This window comes from Zosterops lateralis, assembly GCF_965231275.1.
Source record: "Zosterops lateralis genome assembly, chromosome: 28".
Lineage (NCBI taxonomy): Eukaryota > Metazoa > Chordata > Aves > Passeriformes > Zosteropidae > Zosterops > Zosterops lateralis.
This window is the reverse complement of record NC_139788.1, coordinates 4100719-4114182: the sequence shown is the minus strand read 5'-3', so window position 1 is coordinate 4114182 and position 13464 is coordinate 4100719. Positions and strand designations below refer to the sequence as shown.

The following is a 13464-nucleotide window of genomic DNA, read 5'->3' as shown; positions in this document are numbered from 1 at the left end:
GGTTTCCAGGGATTTCTGGCTTGGGAACAGGAGAAATCCCAGACTGACCTCGGCAGGAGGGCAGGGAGCTGCTCCACTGGCCGTTGGCCAGGCACTGGGATTGGGAAGCTCCCTCCAGGCGGAAGCCGGGGTTGCACTGGAATTTGGCCACGTCGTTGAGGTTGAACTGGGAGCCCTGGGTGAGGCCGTTGGGGGGGTTGCCAGGGTGGCCACAGGTGATGGCTGCAAGCACAAAATGGAAATGTCACTTGATTGATTCATTAGGAAAAGTTCTGGAGGTAGGAGAGCGTAAAAAAACCCACGTCAATCCCAAAACCCCAAAGATCTGCAGCCTGCTCTGTTGAGAGAACGGGATTTTTGCAGGTTTTTCTGGCACCAGGAATTCCCTGCATCCTTCTCCAGGCAGCTGAGTGCCAGGATCCCACTGATTTACACCACATATCCCTCTTCAAAAATCTCCTGCTCTTAATCCCACACCACCCCGAGCATCCCAAACTCTTGTTCCCTCCCTCTCTCCCTGTGCCAGTCCTGGCTACAGGGAAAAGTTACACCTGGAAAAGAAGGAAAATAGGATGAAAATCAGAATTCCAGCACAGAGCCTGAAGAGATGAAATCTGCCCAAGTGGGAGAAACTTTGTAGGAAAATTTTACTTCCAAACCCCTGAAACGAGGATTTTTCTGGAGCTTTTTTTTTCCCCCTGAGGTTGGTGTTGGCTTGGGATGAGGTGAAGGGCACAGGAGCTGCCCTGGCAACTCCCAGGGATGCAAAAGCAATTCCAGCATCCCAAATCCTTCTGGGAAGTGGCTGGAACACTCTGATGTCACCTCAGCAGGTGACACAGGGAGGGCACAGCCCCAGAGTCTTTTGATTCCAGCCAGTTCCAGGGCACAAAAGGAAACTCGGGATGAGCCAGCGGGAGATTCTTGGCTGCCTAAGGAATGCGACATCCTGGGACAGCTGAGGACAAAGCTTTATTGATCATTGTCACACAGAACGTCCTGGTTTGTCCATCAGGACAAATCTGGTTTTCATGGACAGCTGCCAGCACCAGGAGATTGAAGGGAAGATGAAATTCCAACAAAAGATCCGTAACAAATCTGACTGCCCAGGCTGGGCTGGAGCACAGGGATGGGGATTTATTCCTGACCCAAGCTGGTGACAGGGATAAACGAAAAAATGCTGCAGGAAGCAGGGCCAGGTTTGGGATATCATGTTTGGAAATGGGAGGGATTCTGGCCCTTGGAAAAAAAACCCCAAACTTCCCAGAGTTGCATGGATCAAACAGAGGAGGGGACTGCAGCAGGTTGGGAGGGGAAATACCAGGAGAACAGGGAATGGTGCTGTGCCCTGAGTGGGGTCAATAAAACCCTGAGGTGCCTTACTGCAGAGCTGGGATCAACAATCCCAAATTTCTGTTACTCTCAAGGTGGGTAATAACTCAGAATAATTCCAGAATGGTTTGGGATATAAAGGAGTTCAAAGCCCATCCCATTCCAGCCCCTGCCATGGGCATGAGGGTAAATCCCACCCTTTCCAACTGTTCTTTTCCCAAAAATCTCCAGCAGGATCTCAAGACACCTCCCGAATTTTGGAGTCACTGCTAACTTTGCCAACTTAATCCTGATTTTTTGTTTCCAGGCTGGATTCTGCCAGGTCATTCCCTCCTTCTCATCTTGTTCTTGTTGTGCCCCAGCACAGAAAGCTCCAAACCAGACAGGAGAGATGGGAACAAACAACTGGAGCACCACGATATGAAATCCACGGATTTGCTGCCCGTTGATAAGAAGATGCTTCAACTTATCAACACCTGAGAGCTGCAGGGAGTTGGTTAATTGGGTTATTTCCTGGGAAGATAAACGAGGAGGTTGGACAAGGTGATTTTGGGGGGGAGCAGAGGAGAGATCCTGATTTTCCACGGGCACAGAGCGCGGCTCTCAAGGATTGTGACCACCAGGGTGTTCTTGTAGGGCTGTGCCTGCCTTTAACACCCCCTGGCCCCAAAAAAACCTCCCCTCCTCTGATCCCACACCTTCAGCTGGGCTTGGGGAGGAGAAATTCAGTGGAATTGTTGAACCACAAAGGATCTTTTTTTGGAGACACCCAGGGATGATCCTGCGCAACACCCACAATGTGCACAGACGGTCACCCCACACCCTGGGGGTGTGAGCTCTGTGGATTTCCTCCCAAAATCTGCACCAAACCATCCCATCCTGCACCCAAATCCAGGGATTGGAACAGAGAGTATAATGGAAGTGATAAAGGAGCCTGGTACCTCAGGCCTGATGGAGCAGAAACCACGGGACAGACACAGATAAAGGATCCCTGGGGTAGGAGTGACCAAGAAACATGTTGTGAAACTTTGTAGTGATTACCAAGTAACTGATGTCATGAAGAACGTGTAACCAATGAGAAATTATCACCAAAAATAGAACCCTATGGAAGTGCCAGACAAGAAAAACCCAATATAAACCTACATAAACCTATATAAATGCCTTGTATGTTCAATAAATTTGGCTTCTGACCAGAACTTGGGATGTCCCCACTCTCAATCTCTGCCACCCAAAGGCCACCATCTCTTGGTGATCCACAGTCACCCAAAGGCCACCATCTCCTTGGTTCTTCACAGTCACCCAATGGGCACCATCAGGTACAGGCTTGACCAGGACAGTCATGACAGATCCCTGTGGGCTCAGTATTTTCTGAGCCTGAGAATTGCTGAGCTCTTCCCAAGGGAAGCTTTTCAACAGCTTTTCTTTTCCCCAGAACAACCTTGTGTGAACAATATTCCTTTCCCACAACAACAGGAGTTGTTTGCTATTTCTGTTCCTGAGCCAATGGAGAGGTGTCAGTCCTATGGAGCAATAATGTGACTTTTAGTGCAGCGTGTTATAAAAGGGCTGAATGAATTGTAACCTTCTAATTGTTACCTTCTAATGTTATAAAAGGGCTGAATGTTGAACATTCTAATTTCTACTGCCTTCTGACTGGGGTCAAACATCTTTATTTCGCGTCCTACCGCGACAGACGCTCAAAGGACAATTTGAGAAGAACAGGCTGGCAGGGATGGGATGGGATTTGAAGAAACACATCCAACCCTTCCCACAAGCCCTTCCACACCCTCCAGGCTGGCCCTCCCCGTGGCAGGGCTGAAGGAATGACAAGTACTTACGCACACAGACAGGCGTTTTCCCGGACCAGCGGTGGTCCTGCTGGCAGATGCGCACGGACATGCCGATCAGGCGGAAGCCGGGCTGGCACTGGTACACCACGCTGCCCCGGTAGTTGTAGTTCTCCCCGTTGATCTGCCCGTTCACTATGGGGCTGGGCACGCCGCAGTGCCCGGCTGGACGGGGGAGAACAGCAGGAGTCACCTGGAGATCCCATTTAAAGGTGTCCCCAAAAGGCGTCACCCGCGCCGCGGAGCTCTGCGGGGTCAGGGCAGGGAGGAGCCTGGACTGGGTTGGGTTGGAAGGGAATGTAAGGATTGTCCAAAGGGACACCTTCCACCATCCCAGGTCACTCCAATCCCTGCCCAACCTCTCTGGACTCTTCCAGGGAGGGCACCATAGCTTCTCTGGGCAGGGATGAGATTCGGAGACGCCAATTCTGGGCTGGGTTGGATTGGGTTGGAAGGGATTTTTAGGATTGTCCAAAGGGTCACCTTCCACTATCCCAGGTCACTCCAATCCCTGCCCAACTTCTCTGGACTCTTCCAAGGATGGGGCCACAGCTTCTCTGGGCATGGATGGGGTTCGGAGACACCAATTCTGAGTGGGGTTGGGTTGGAAGGGATTGTTAGGACTGTCCAAAGGGACACCTTCCACCATCCCAGGTCACTCCAAGCCCTGCCCAACCTCTCCTTGGTTGGAGGTTGGAGGACTTCCAGGGATGGGGCAGCACAGCTTCTCTGGGCATGGATGGGGTTTGGAGACACCCATTCTGGACTGGGTTGGGTTGGAAGGGAACACAAGGATTGTCCAAAGGGACACCTTCCACCATCCCAGGTCACTCCAAGGTCTGCCCAACCTCTCTGGACTCTTCCAGGGATGGCGCCACAGCTTCTCTGGGCATGGATGAGGTTTGGAGACGCCAATTCTGGGCTGGGTTGGATTGGGTTGGAAGAGAACACAAGGATTGTCCACAGGGATGCCTTCCACCATCCCAGCTCACTCCAAGCCCTGCCCAACCTCTCTGGACTCTTCCAGGGATGGGGCAGCCACAGCTTCTCTGGGCATGGATGAGATTTGGAGATGCCCACACTGGTTCGGGTTGGAAGGGAACATAAGGACTGTCCACAGGGATGCCTTTCACCATCCCAGGTCACTCCAAGTCCTGCCCAACCTCTCCACGGACACTTCCAAGGATGGGGCACACAGATTCTCTGGGCATGGATGAGGTTTGGAGATGCCCAGACTGGGTTGGTGGAAGGGAACGTAAGGATTGTCCAAAAGGACACCCTCCACCCTCCCAGCACACTCCAAGCCCTGCCCAAGCTCTCCATGGACACTTCCAGGGATGGGGCAGCCACAGCTCCTCTGGGCAATCCATGTCCATTGTTTATAGGAAAGAATTCCACCCCAATATCCAACCCAAACCCGTCCTTTTCCAGCTCCAGGCCATTAACTCAAGACTCTGCTGCCATAAACAAACATCTCCATCCCAAAGCCCTCTCAACACCTCACACCTATTGAGGAGGCACGAATCAAACTCTGCTTCCCTTTAAAACCCCACAGTGTGGATTCCTCCTCTGATCAGCCCCTAAACCCCCCGAGGTGCCTCCAGGGGGCCTTCCCACATCCCGTGGGTGCCAGCAGGAGATTCCCAAGGGATACCTACCCAGGCATCGGACCTCAGCCCCGCTCCAGAGCCCGTTGGCCATGCACTCCCTCACCCGGGAGCCCACCAGGGTGTAGCCAGTGTTGCAGGAGAAGATGGCAGTGGCCCCGTAACTGGTGAGGGTCCCGATCTTGTTCCCGTTGGGAGGCGTGGGCAGCTCCCCGCAGGAGATAACTAGGACAGATCCCAAAGGACAGTGAGCAGACAGGGGATGGGTTTTGAAGGAATGGATCCAGGCACAGCCCCAGGAGTTATTGCTGGAGCGGGGAAGTTCATTAAATAATTCCAGGAATTGTAATAATTCCAGAGCCGTGTTAGATGAGGTGACAAAAATAAGAGCTGTTAATATTTATGCTTCAGGACACGAGGGAGGCACTAAAGACAGGCTGGGAAGGAAGAAAAGGAGTTTTTCGCATCAGAACTTCCTCACACAGGAATATTTTTGTGTCATTAACCCACTGCTGGATGCAGCAGGAAGCCTGATTCCCAGAAAACCCACAGAATCATGGAATGGGGTAGGTTGGAAGGCACCTTAAAGGCCATGAGCGGGGCCATCTCCCACTAGACCAGGTTGCTCCAAGCCCTGTCCAACCTGACCTTGGAATTGCACGAAGTTTCCAATCAAAAGTGACACCCAGCTTTCCCCCACAAGCTGAAATTCCGAGCTCTGCAGATCCCAGCTGGGTTTGTGGGATGCAGGAGCCCCTGCAAACCCAACTCCCCCCCTCTCAGAACTCCAGCTCTCGATTTTATCTTCATTTTCTCTGCCTTCAAGCTCTGCCAACCCTCCAGAGCTCCCGCCGGGTGCTCCTGACCTCGGGGCACTGCCAAGATCCTGTCACTTGGATTTAGGTGGCAATAAGGCTGAGGGAACAAAAGGAGGTCAGGCTCCTGCTCCCAGATCCAGAGGAAGAGCTGGCAGGGGGAAAAGTACATCTGTCACCCAGGCCGGCAGTCACAGCTCCACAAACAAAGGCAGGCAGCAGGGAGGGAGAGATTTTGCTGTCTCTGTCTGCACTCGGAGAGAAAAACCCTCCACCTCTGACAAAAGGAGAGATCCAAAGCACAGCAGTGGTGTCAGAACAACTGAGAGCTGCTGCTGTGCCCCGTTGGGTTTGATTTGCAGGTGACACTGTTACCCTTGTAAACCTGGTGTTGGTGTGACAGAGGAGGCTTGGCAGCAGAATTCTTTATTCTTTCCTCCTTAAAAGCCACGACTTCAGAGCAGCTGTGAGAGCAAAGCTGCTGGGACCCCACAGCAACACCTGAACTGAAGGGCTGGAGATCCCAGAGAGGTGCTGGGATTAAACCAGGAATCAGATCCAGACGTCTCCCTGCATCCCAGCTCCCCTCCAGCAGCTCTGCTCTCTCCACCTCAGCTGCTGCCAGGAGTTAGTAAGTCCAACCCCACAGCAGGGACATATTCCACTATCCCAGGTTGCTCCAACATGGCCTGGGACATTTCCAGGGCTGGAGCAGCCACAGCTTCTCTGGGAAATCCATCCCAGCCCCTCCCTGCCCTCACAGGGATGGACTTCTCCCCAAAATCTGCACCAAACCATCTCACAAATTCCCAAAAGACCAAACCATGCTCCACAGCTCCACCTCAGCTGCTGCCAGGAGTTATTAAGTCCCACTTTGCAGCAGGGACACCTTCCACTATCCCAGGTTGCTCCATCATAGCCTGGGACACTTCCAGGGATCCAGGGGCAGCCACAGCTTCTCTGGGAAATCCATCCCAGCCCCTCCCTGCCCTCACAGGGAAGGATTTCTCCCCAAAATCTGCACCAAACCATCCCATCCTGCACCCAAATCCAGGGATTGGAACAGAGAGTATAATGGAACTGATAAAGGAGCCTGGTACCTCAGGCCTGATGGAGCAGAAACCACGAGACAGACACAGATAGAGGATCCCTGGGGTAGGAGTGACCAAGAAGCATGTTGTGAAACTTTGTAGTGATTACCAAGTAACTGATGTCATGAAGAACGTGTAACCAATGAGAAATTATCACCAAAAATAGAACCCTATGGAAGTGCCAGACAAGAAAAACCTGATACAAACCTATATAAACCTATACAAACCTATACAAACCTATATAAATGCCTTGTATGTTCAATAAATTTGGCTTCTGACCAGAACTTGGGCTGTCCCCACTCTCAATCTCTGCCACCCAAAGGCCACCATCTCCTTGATGACCCACAGTCACCCACCAGCACCACCAGGCTGACCACCAGAGACCCCAAAAACTTGCATTCCTGTGGTTCACCTTATATTCCTTTTCCCCCCTTTTATTTTTCCCTCCCAAATAAGGAATTCACACACATTTTACTGCTTCTCCATTATTTTTTTCCAAATTTTACACGCTCATTTTGTTCTTTCAGCCTTAATCTGTGACACCACCAAAACTGCCTGTAAGTCAGTCTCCTTTTCCATTATCTTTTGGCATTCTTCATTCCTTATTCATTTCCTTTTAGTCTATTTCACCTTCTATTTAAGGGTAATACCCTTATTGGCAATACCTTTGTTGGCTTTAGCTACCAACCACCTCCTCCCTTCACACCATCAGCTACCAGCCAACTCCTCTTTCCACACTACCAGTGACGCCCAGCAGTTTCTCCTTGCCAGTTTAACATCAGGAATTCATTGAAATCACATCAGAAAACGTCAGAAATCCCCCAGGGCAGGCTGGGATTTACTGACCCCAAACACAGGCTGGGATTTACTGACCCCAAACACAAACCGCAGCCCACGGTACCACCCCGGGGTGTCCCTGCTCTTACTTTTACAGGTGGGCACGGGCTCCCCGATGCTCCAGGTGCCGTTGGCCTGGCAGCTGATGACCCTGTGGCCCGTGTAGTAGTAGCCAGGGTCACAGATGAGCATCAGCTGGGCGTTGTAGTGGTACTGCACCTCATAGGTGAGGCGCCAGCGGCCGTGCTCCACCGCGATGCTGCTGACGTCGGGGCACGTCACGGCTGGGACAGGGGGGAAAATGGCACAGAGAGTTGGTTAATTGAGGTTAAAATTGAGGTTTCAAACTCACCTCCTCCCCCCAAAAAAATCCATGTGTGGTGGGTTTTTATTGAGGGGAATATCCCTCCTCAGTGGGGTTGTTGTTGAGGGTTGGGAGGAAAACTTTCCTGGATAATAAAACCCGTGAGTTGTGGTCCATTTTGGGGTGTAACCCCTTGGAGGAGCTTCGTCTGCCCAAAATGTACCTGAAGGCCCTTCAATAAACACAACTGCTTTTTATTCTTTATTATTGTTATTTATTAATAAATTACGATTACGGATTAATTATGATTTGGGATGGCTCAATTAACGATATGTAGAACTCTGGTTCTTCAGAGGGTTATAGCAAGATTTATTGAGAGACAGACTCTTTTATACAGTGTTTTGGTACAGTCAATAGGATTGGACATTTAGAGAAACACTGTTTCTTACAAGAAAACAACAAGTCAGAAAAACATCAGCTGCTAAAAGTTTTCTACCCTAACCATTTTCTACCTTAAGGGTTTTTCACCTTCCAAGGATTGTTTTGATTCCTCCTTATAATTTCCCAGGCGAGAGTAGGAGTGTTCTGTATTTGGCTTTCCCACAGCACTGCCTGGGCCCAAAAAATCTATTTTCTGACCACTGTCAGCTCCCTCACCTTAATTCTGTCTGGGCTGTGTTTTTTAGGTAATCCCCCAAAGGCATCAGTGCTGTGTGGACACCCCAAATCCGCACTCACCCACACACAGAGGGGGCTGGTTCCCGTTGCTCCAGACTCCCTCCTGCAGGCACTCTGTGCTGGGCTCAGCGCCTGCCTGCAGCTGGAAGCCCTGGTTGCACTGGTACACGGCCTTGGTGCCCACTGTGTACTCCTTCCCAAAGACAACCCCGTTCCTCGGGGCTCTGGGAACTCCACACGAGAGAGCTGGGGAGAAAAACACCAAAAAATAAAGAAAAGGTAATCAGGGAGCTGCTGGGGTTTTATCCCAAACTGAAATCCTGGATGCTGCAGTTTCCTACTGGCAAATCCCACCTGCTGTGAGGAGTGCCCACCCTTCATAACGGACCAGCTTTTCCAACAGCAAAGCCAATCCTCAATCCCAGTTTCACAGAATCACAGAATCAGAATCACACACAGTCACAGGATCACTGGGTTGGAAGAGACCTCCAAGATCATCAACCCAGCCCCAACACCTCAACTAAACCCTGGCACTGAGTGCCACATCCAATCCTTCCTTAAAAACATCCAGGGATGGTGACTGCACCACCTCCCCAGGCAGGGAGCCCCATAACTGTGGTCACTTGACAAGTGCTACTTGACCATTCCAATACTTTATCATCCTTTCTGTAAAAAACCTTTTCCTGATATCCAGCCTGTATTTCCCTTGGTGCAGCTCAAGGCTGTGTCCTCTGGTTCTGTCAGTGCTGCTGGAGAAAGAGACCAACCCCAGCTGAGCACAGGCACCTTTCAGGGGGTTGTGGAGAGTGAGTTTCTCCTGGAAGAGGCTGTGGCTCAGAATTCCTGTCATAATATCTGTATATCAGCAGAGTGCTCCCGAGTTTCCACGCTGAGATAAAGGATCCCATAGAGGGAACACTTTGTGTTTACACCCCACAGCAGCACCGGTCCCAAACCCCTCTCCCAGGAGCATTTCTGCACCACAAAAGGCAGCAAATTGTGTGACTGTGGTGTGGCAGAAGGGAGGCTAAATTTAGGCTCAGGGCTGAGGAGGTGGAGGGGGGGAATTGCCACCCCTGCATTTCTTCCTTTCAAGTGTTTGAGTCTTTGCAGCAGCTTCTCACGCTGCTTCATGTAAACAATATTGTATTCTTAGAATTTATCTGTATGTTTTGCATTCTGGTTCTCTGAGAGAGAATTTGACTGATGGTCATATTGACCAATGGGGTCAGGAGGTTGTGACCTCCTTGGGCCAATCTGGGCCCTCTGTACAAAATGTATATAAACTATTGGAGTCAGATAATAAAGAGCCTTCCATGTTTGACCTGCTGTGCCTGCTGTCCTCTGGGAGGGTCCACACCACGTCACAACGTGTTGCCCCTCTAAGGGCAGGGGGAGGAGGAGGAGGAGGAGGAGGAGGAGGAGGAGGGAGAGTAAACCAAGATCTGGCTCCAAACCCGCCCTGTGGTCCCGTCCCTCTCTGAGCCTGGCTCTGGGGAAGAGGAAGATCCACATCCCTCCTGTCTGGACAGGTGGAATGATAAGGGAAGAGCAGCCAGGATCTGGGAAGCTCCATGGGAAGCTCCTGAGGGCTCTGTGGGGTTGGGAGAGGGGCAGAACCTGCCTGCAGACACAGCCCTGACCCCTGATCACAATCTGTGCTTCCAGACAAACCCATTCCCTCCTGCAGCAGCCCCAGCTCAGCTCCAACACATTCTGCTGTTCCTTGTGCACAAAAGCAGGGCTGGAAAAGGAGGAAAAGCCACTTTTTGGTGACATAGAGCTCAGACTTTGTGTGTGCAGCACAACCCTGGGTCTGTCCCTGTGCAAGTCCCAGCTGTGACCCCACTCCTGCCCCAGCACGGAGCAGGACCCCAGAGCAGGTGCTGGAATTGTGATGGGTGTGACAACTCCAGAGGCAGGACCAGGGCCTGGCAGCAGTGCTGGTGACAGCAGTGTCACTGCAGCGAGCTCAGGGCTGGCCAATCCCTCTCCAAGGCCTGGTGTCTAGACAGGCTGCCAGCCTGAATACCAATGGCCCTCCCAGGGAAAAGAGGGCACCTGGAAATCCCAACCTTTTCCCTGCTATCTCTGCTACTCCTTTTTCCTGGAGAGCTGGGGGAAGCTGAGCCTTTCCCAGCCCCACCAAAACCTGCTCCTTTCTGCTTTTCATTCCCTTCAATACTTCCCCCCAAAAAATTGTCCCTTTTATTTATCCCCAGGAAACTGAGGCACAGGGAGGGACAGGAGCTCCGAGCCAGCAGGGCTGAGCTGCCTCTTGCCTTCATTCCATGTGGGGACAGAAAAATGTTGGATTTGATGTGGCTGAAGGGAGCAGGAGAGGAGCCAGCCCAGGCCTGGGGGTGGAGCTGCTCTGCCAGGAATTATCCTCCTGAAAATCCCCCATCCTGCATCCAGCCCAAGGCACTGGAGAGCCACGGCCAGTGTTGGATTCCTGACAGGAATACGAGGAAAATGAGGGGAAAAGTGACTCTTCCCACCTCAGCATGTGTGTGAGCAGTGAGCTCTCCAGCTGTGGGAGTCAGGCTCTTCCAGAGGGACACCCAGCAGCAAGATCCTGACCTTTATTTCCCCCATCCCAGGTCCTTCCCTCTTTTCCCTCTCCCACTCATTCCCTCCTCTCTTTGCCAATTATTTTCCAACATGCTGGAGATGAGGATCACCCCTAAGTGCTCCCAGACTATTCTCAACATGGAATTAGCAGAATTCCAACAGAAAATGTCTTCCCAGGGATGCTTTATTTCTCTCATCCCAAGTCCTTCCCTCTTTTCTCACTCCCAGTTACTCCTTTCCCTCTTTTTGCCATCTATTCCCAAAGCCTTGGAGATGAGGATCATCCCCCAGTGCTCCCAGCCTGTTCTCAACATGGAATTAACAGAATTCCAATAGAGATCTCTTCACACAGATGCTTTAATTCCCCCATTTCAAGTTCTTCCCTCTTTTCTCACTCCCAGTCATTCCCTTCCCTCCTTGCCACCTATTCCAAAGCCTTGGAGACAATGATCACCCCTCGGAGCTCCCAGACTTTTCTCAACGTAGAATTACCAGAATTCCAATAGAAATGTCTTCCCACGGATGCTTTACTTTCTCCCATCCAAACTCCTTCCCTCTTTTCCCAATCCCAGTTACTCCTTTCCCACTTTGCCATCTATTCCCAAAGCCTTGGAGACCAGGATCACCCCTCGGAACTCCCAGACTTTTCTCAACATGGAATTAACAGAATTCCAATAGAGATCTCTTCACACAGATGCTTAATTCCCCCCATTTCAAGTTCTTCCCTCTTTTCTCACTCCCAGTCATTCCCTTCCCTCCTTGCCACCTATTCCCAAAGCCTTGGAGACAATGATCACCCCTCGGAGCTCCCAGACTGTTCTCAATGTGGAATTACCAGAATTCCAATAGAAATGTCTTCCCACGGATGCTTTACTTTCTCCCATCCAAACTCCTTCCCTCTTTTCCCAATCCCAGTTACTCCTTTCCCACTTTGCCATCTATTCCCAAAGCCTTGGAGACAATGATCATCCCTCGGACCTTCCAGACTTTTCTCGACTTTTCTCAACGCGAAATTACCAGAATTCCAATAGAAGTGTCTTCACAAGGGATGATTTATTTCATCCCATCCAAAGTCCTTCCGTCTTTTCCCACTCCCAGTTACTCCTTTCCCTCTTTTCCATCTATTCAGTTGCTTATTTCCTCCCATCCAGCTCCCAGTCATCCCCTTCCCTCTTTGCCATCTATTCCTAAAGCCTTGGAGACGAGGATCACCCCTCGGTGTTCTCAACACGGAATTACCAGAATTCCAATAGAAATGTCTATTTCCTCCCATTTCAAGTTCTTCCCTCTTTTCCCACTCCCAGTTACTCCTTTCCCTCTTTTGCCATCTACTCCCAAAGCCTTGGAGACAATCATAACCCCTTGGTGCTCCCAGCCTGTTCTCAACACGGAATTTCCAGAATTCCAACAGACATGTCTTCACAGGGATGCTTTATTTCCTCCCATCCAACTCCTTCCTCTTTTCTCGCTCCCAGTTATTTCTTTCCCTCCCTTGCCACCTATTTCCAGTGCCTTGGAGACAATGATCACCCCTCGGACCTCCCAGACTTTTCTCAACATGGAATTACCAGAATTTCCAATAGAAGTGTCTTCACAAAGGGATGCTTTATTTCCTCCCATCCAAAGTCCTTCCGTCTTTTCCCACTCCCAGTTACTCCTTTCCCTCTTTCCCATCTATCCCCAAAGCCTTGCAGATGAGGATCACCCTCGGTGTTCTCAACGCGGAATTATTCCAACATTGTTTTTTTCCCCTGGTTTTCCAGGGACTCCTGGAAACGGATCCCAACCCTTCCCTGGCCTCACCTTGGCCCAGGGGGATGTCCTCCCTCCAGTGGAAGTGTCCCTGGGGGTGCTGTGTGGCAGGTGCTGGTGCTGTGTCCCACCAGGCGGTAGCCGGCGTCGCAGCCGAAGCGCACGGAGCTGCCGGGGCGCAGCCCGGAGTGGCTCAGGATCATCCCGTGGCTGGGGGCTGAGGGAGGCTGCAGTAGGGGGCTGCCGAGGAGGGAAGGGAAAGACAAACTAGTCACAGGGTGAGCAACATCAGGGTCGTTCCCTTCCCCACCCTCAGGAGTTACACTGAGCTTCCCCAAAAACGGGGAATAAACACAGAGACCAAGTGGGGAAGGAGAGCGGAGCTCTGAGCATCTCCCAGCTCCAGGAATAAGGAGTCATTGATGATAATTAAATATTCCTTAATTAAATATTCCTTAATTAAATATTCCTTAATTAATTTGCTGAGCAAAGTTTGGACAGACTTTTCCAGTGCCTGACCACCCCCTGAGGGTGATGAAACCCCAAAGGTTTCTGCTTTCATCCAGAAACCTTTCCCAGTATCCAGTCCCTGGCCTCAACGACTCTCCACATCAGGCTGCTGATCCT

The 13464-nt window shown here is 51.1% G+C and overlaps 1 protein-coding gene across 1 annotated transcript in view; it reads right to left on the bottom strand.

Annotated features, from left to right (window-relative positions):
* The window catches only part of CSMD2 (CUB and Sushi multiple domains 2), a gene marked incomplete at both ends in the record, with an annotated part of 295395 nt that overhangs the window by 22708 nt on the left and 259223 nt on the right, over positions 1-13464 (bottom strand). Inside the window, 7 exon segments of the mRNA XM_083879352.1 lie at positions 49-222; positions 3171-3344; positions 4838-5011; positions 7619-7813; positions 8572-8757; positions 12889-12943; positions 12945-13138. Coding sequence (XP_083735478.1) covers positions 49-222; positions 3171-3344; positions 4838-5011; positions 7619-7813; positions 8572-8757; positions 12889-12943; positions 12945-13138 — 1152 coding nt within the window.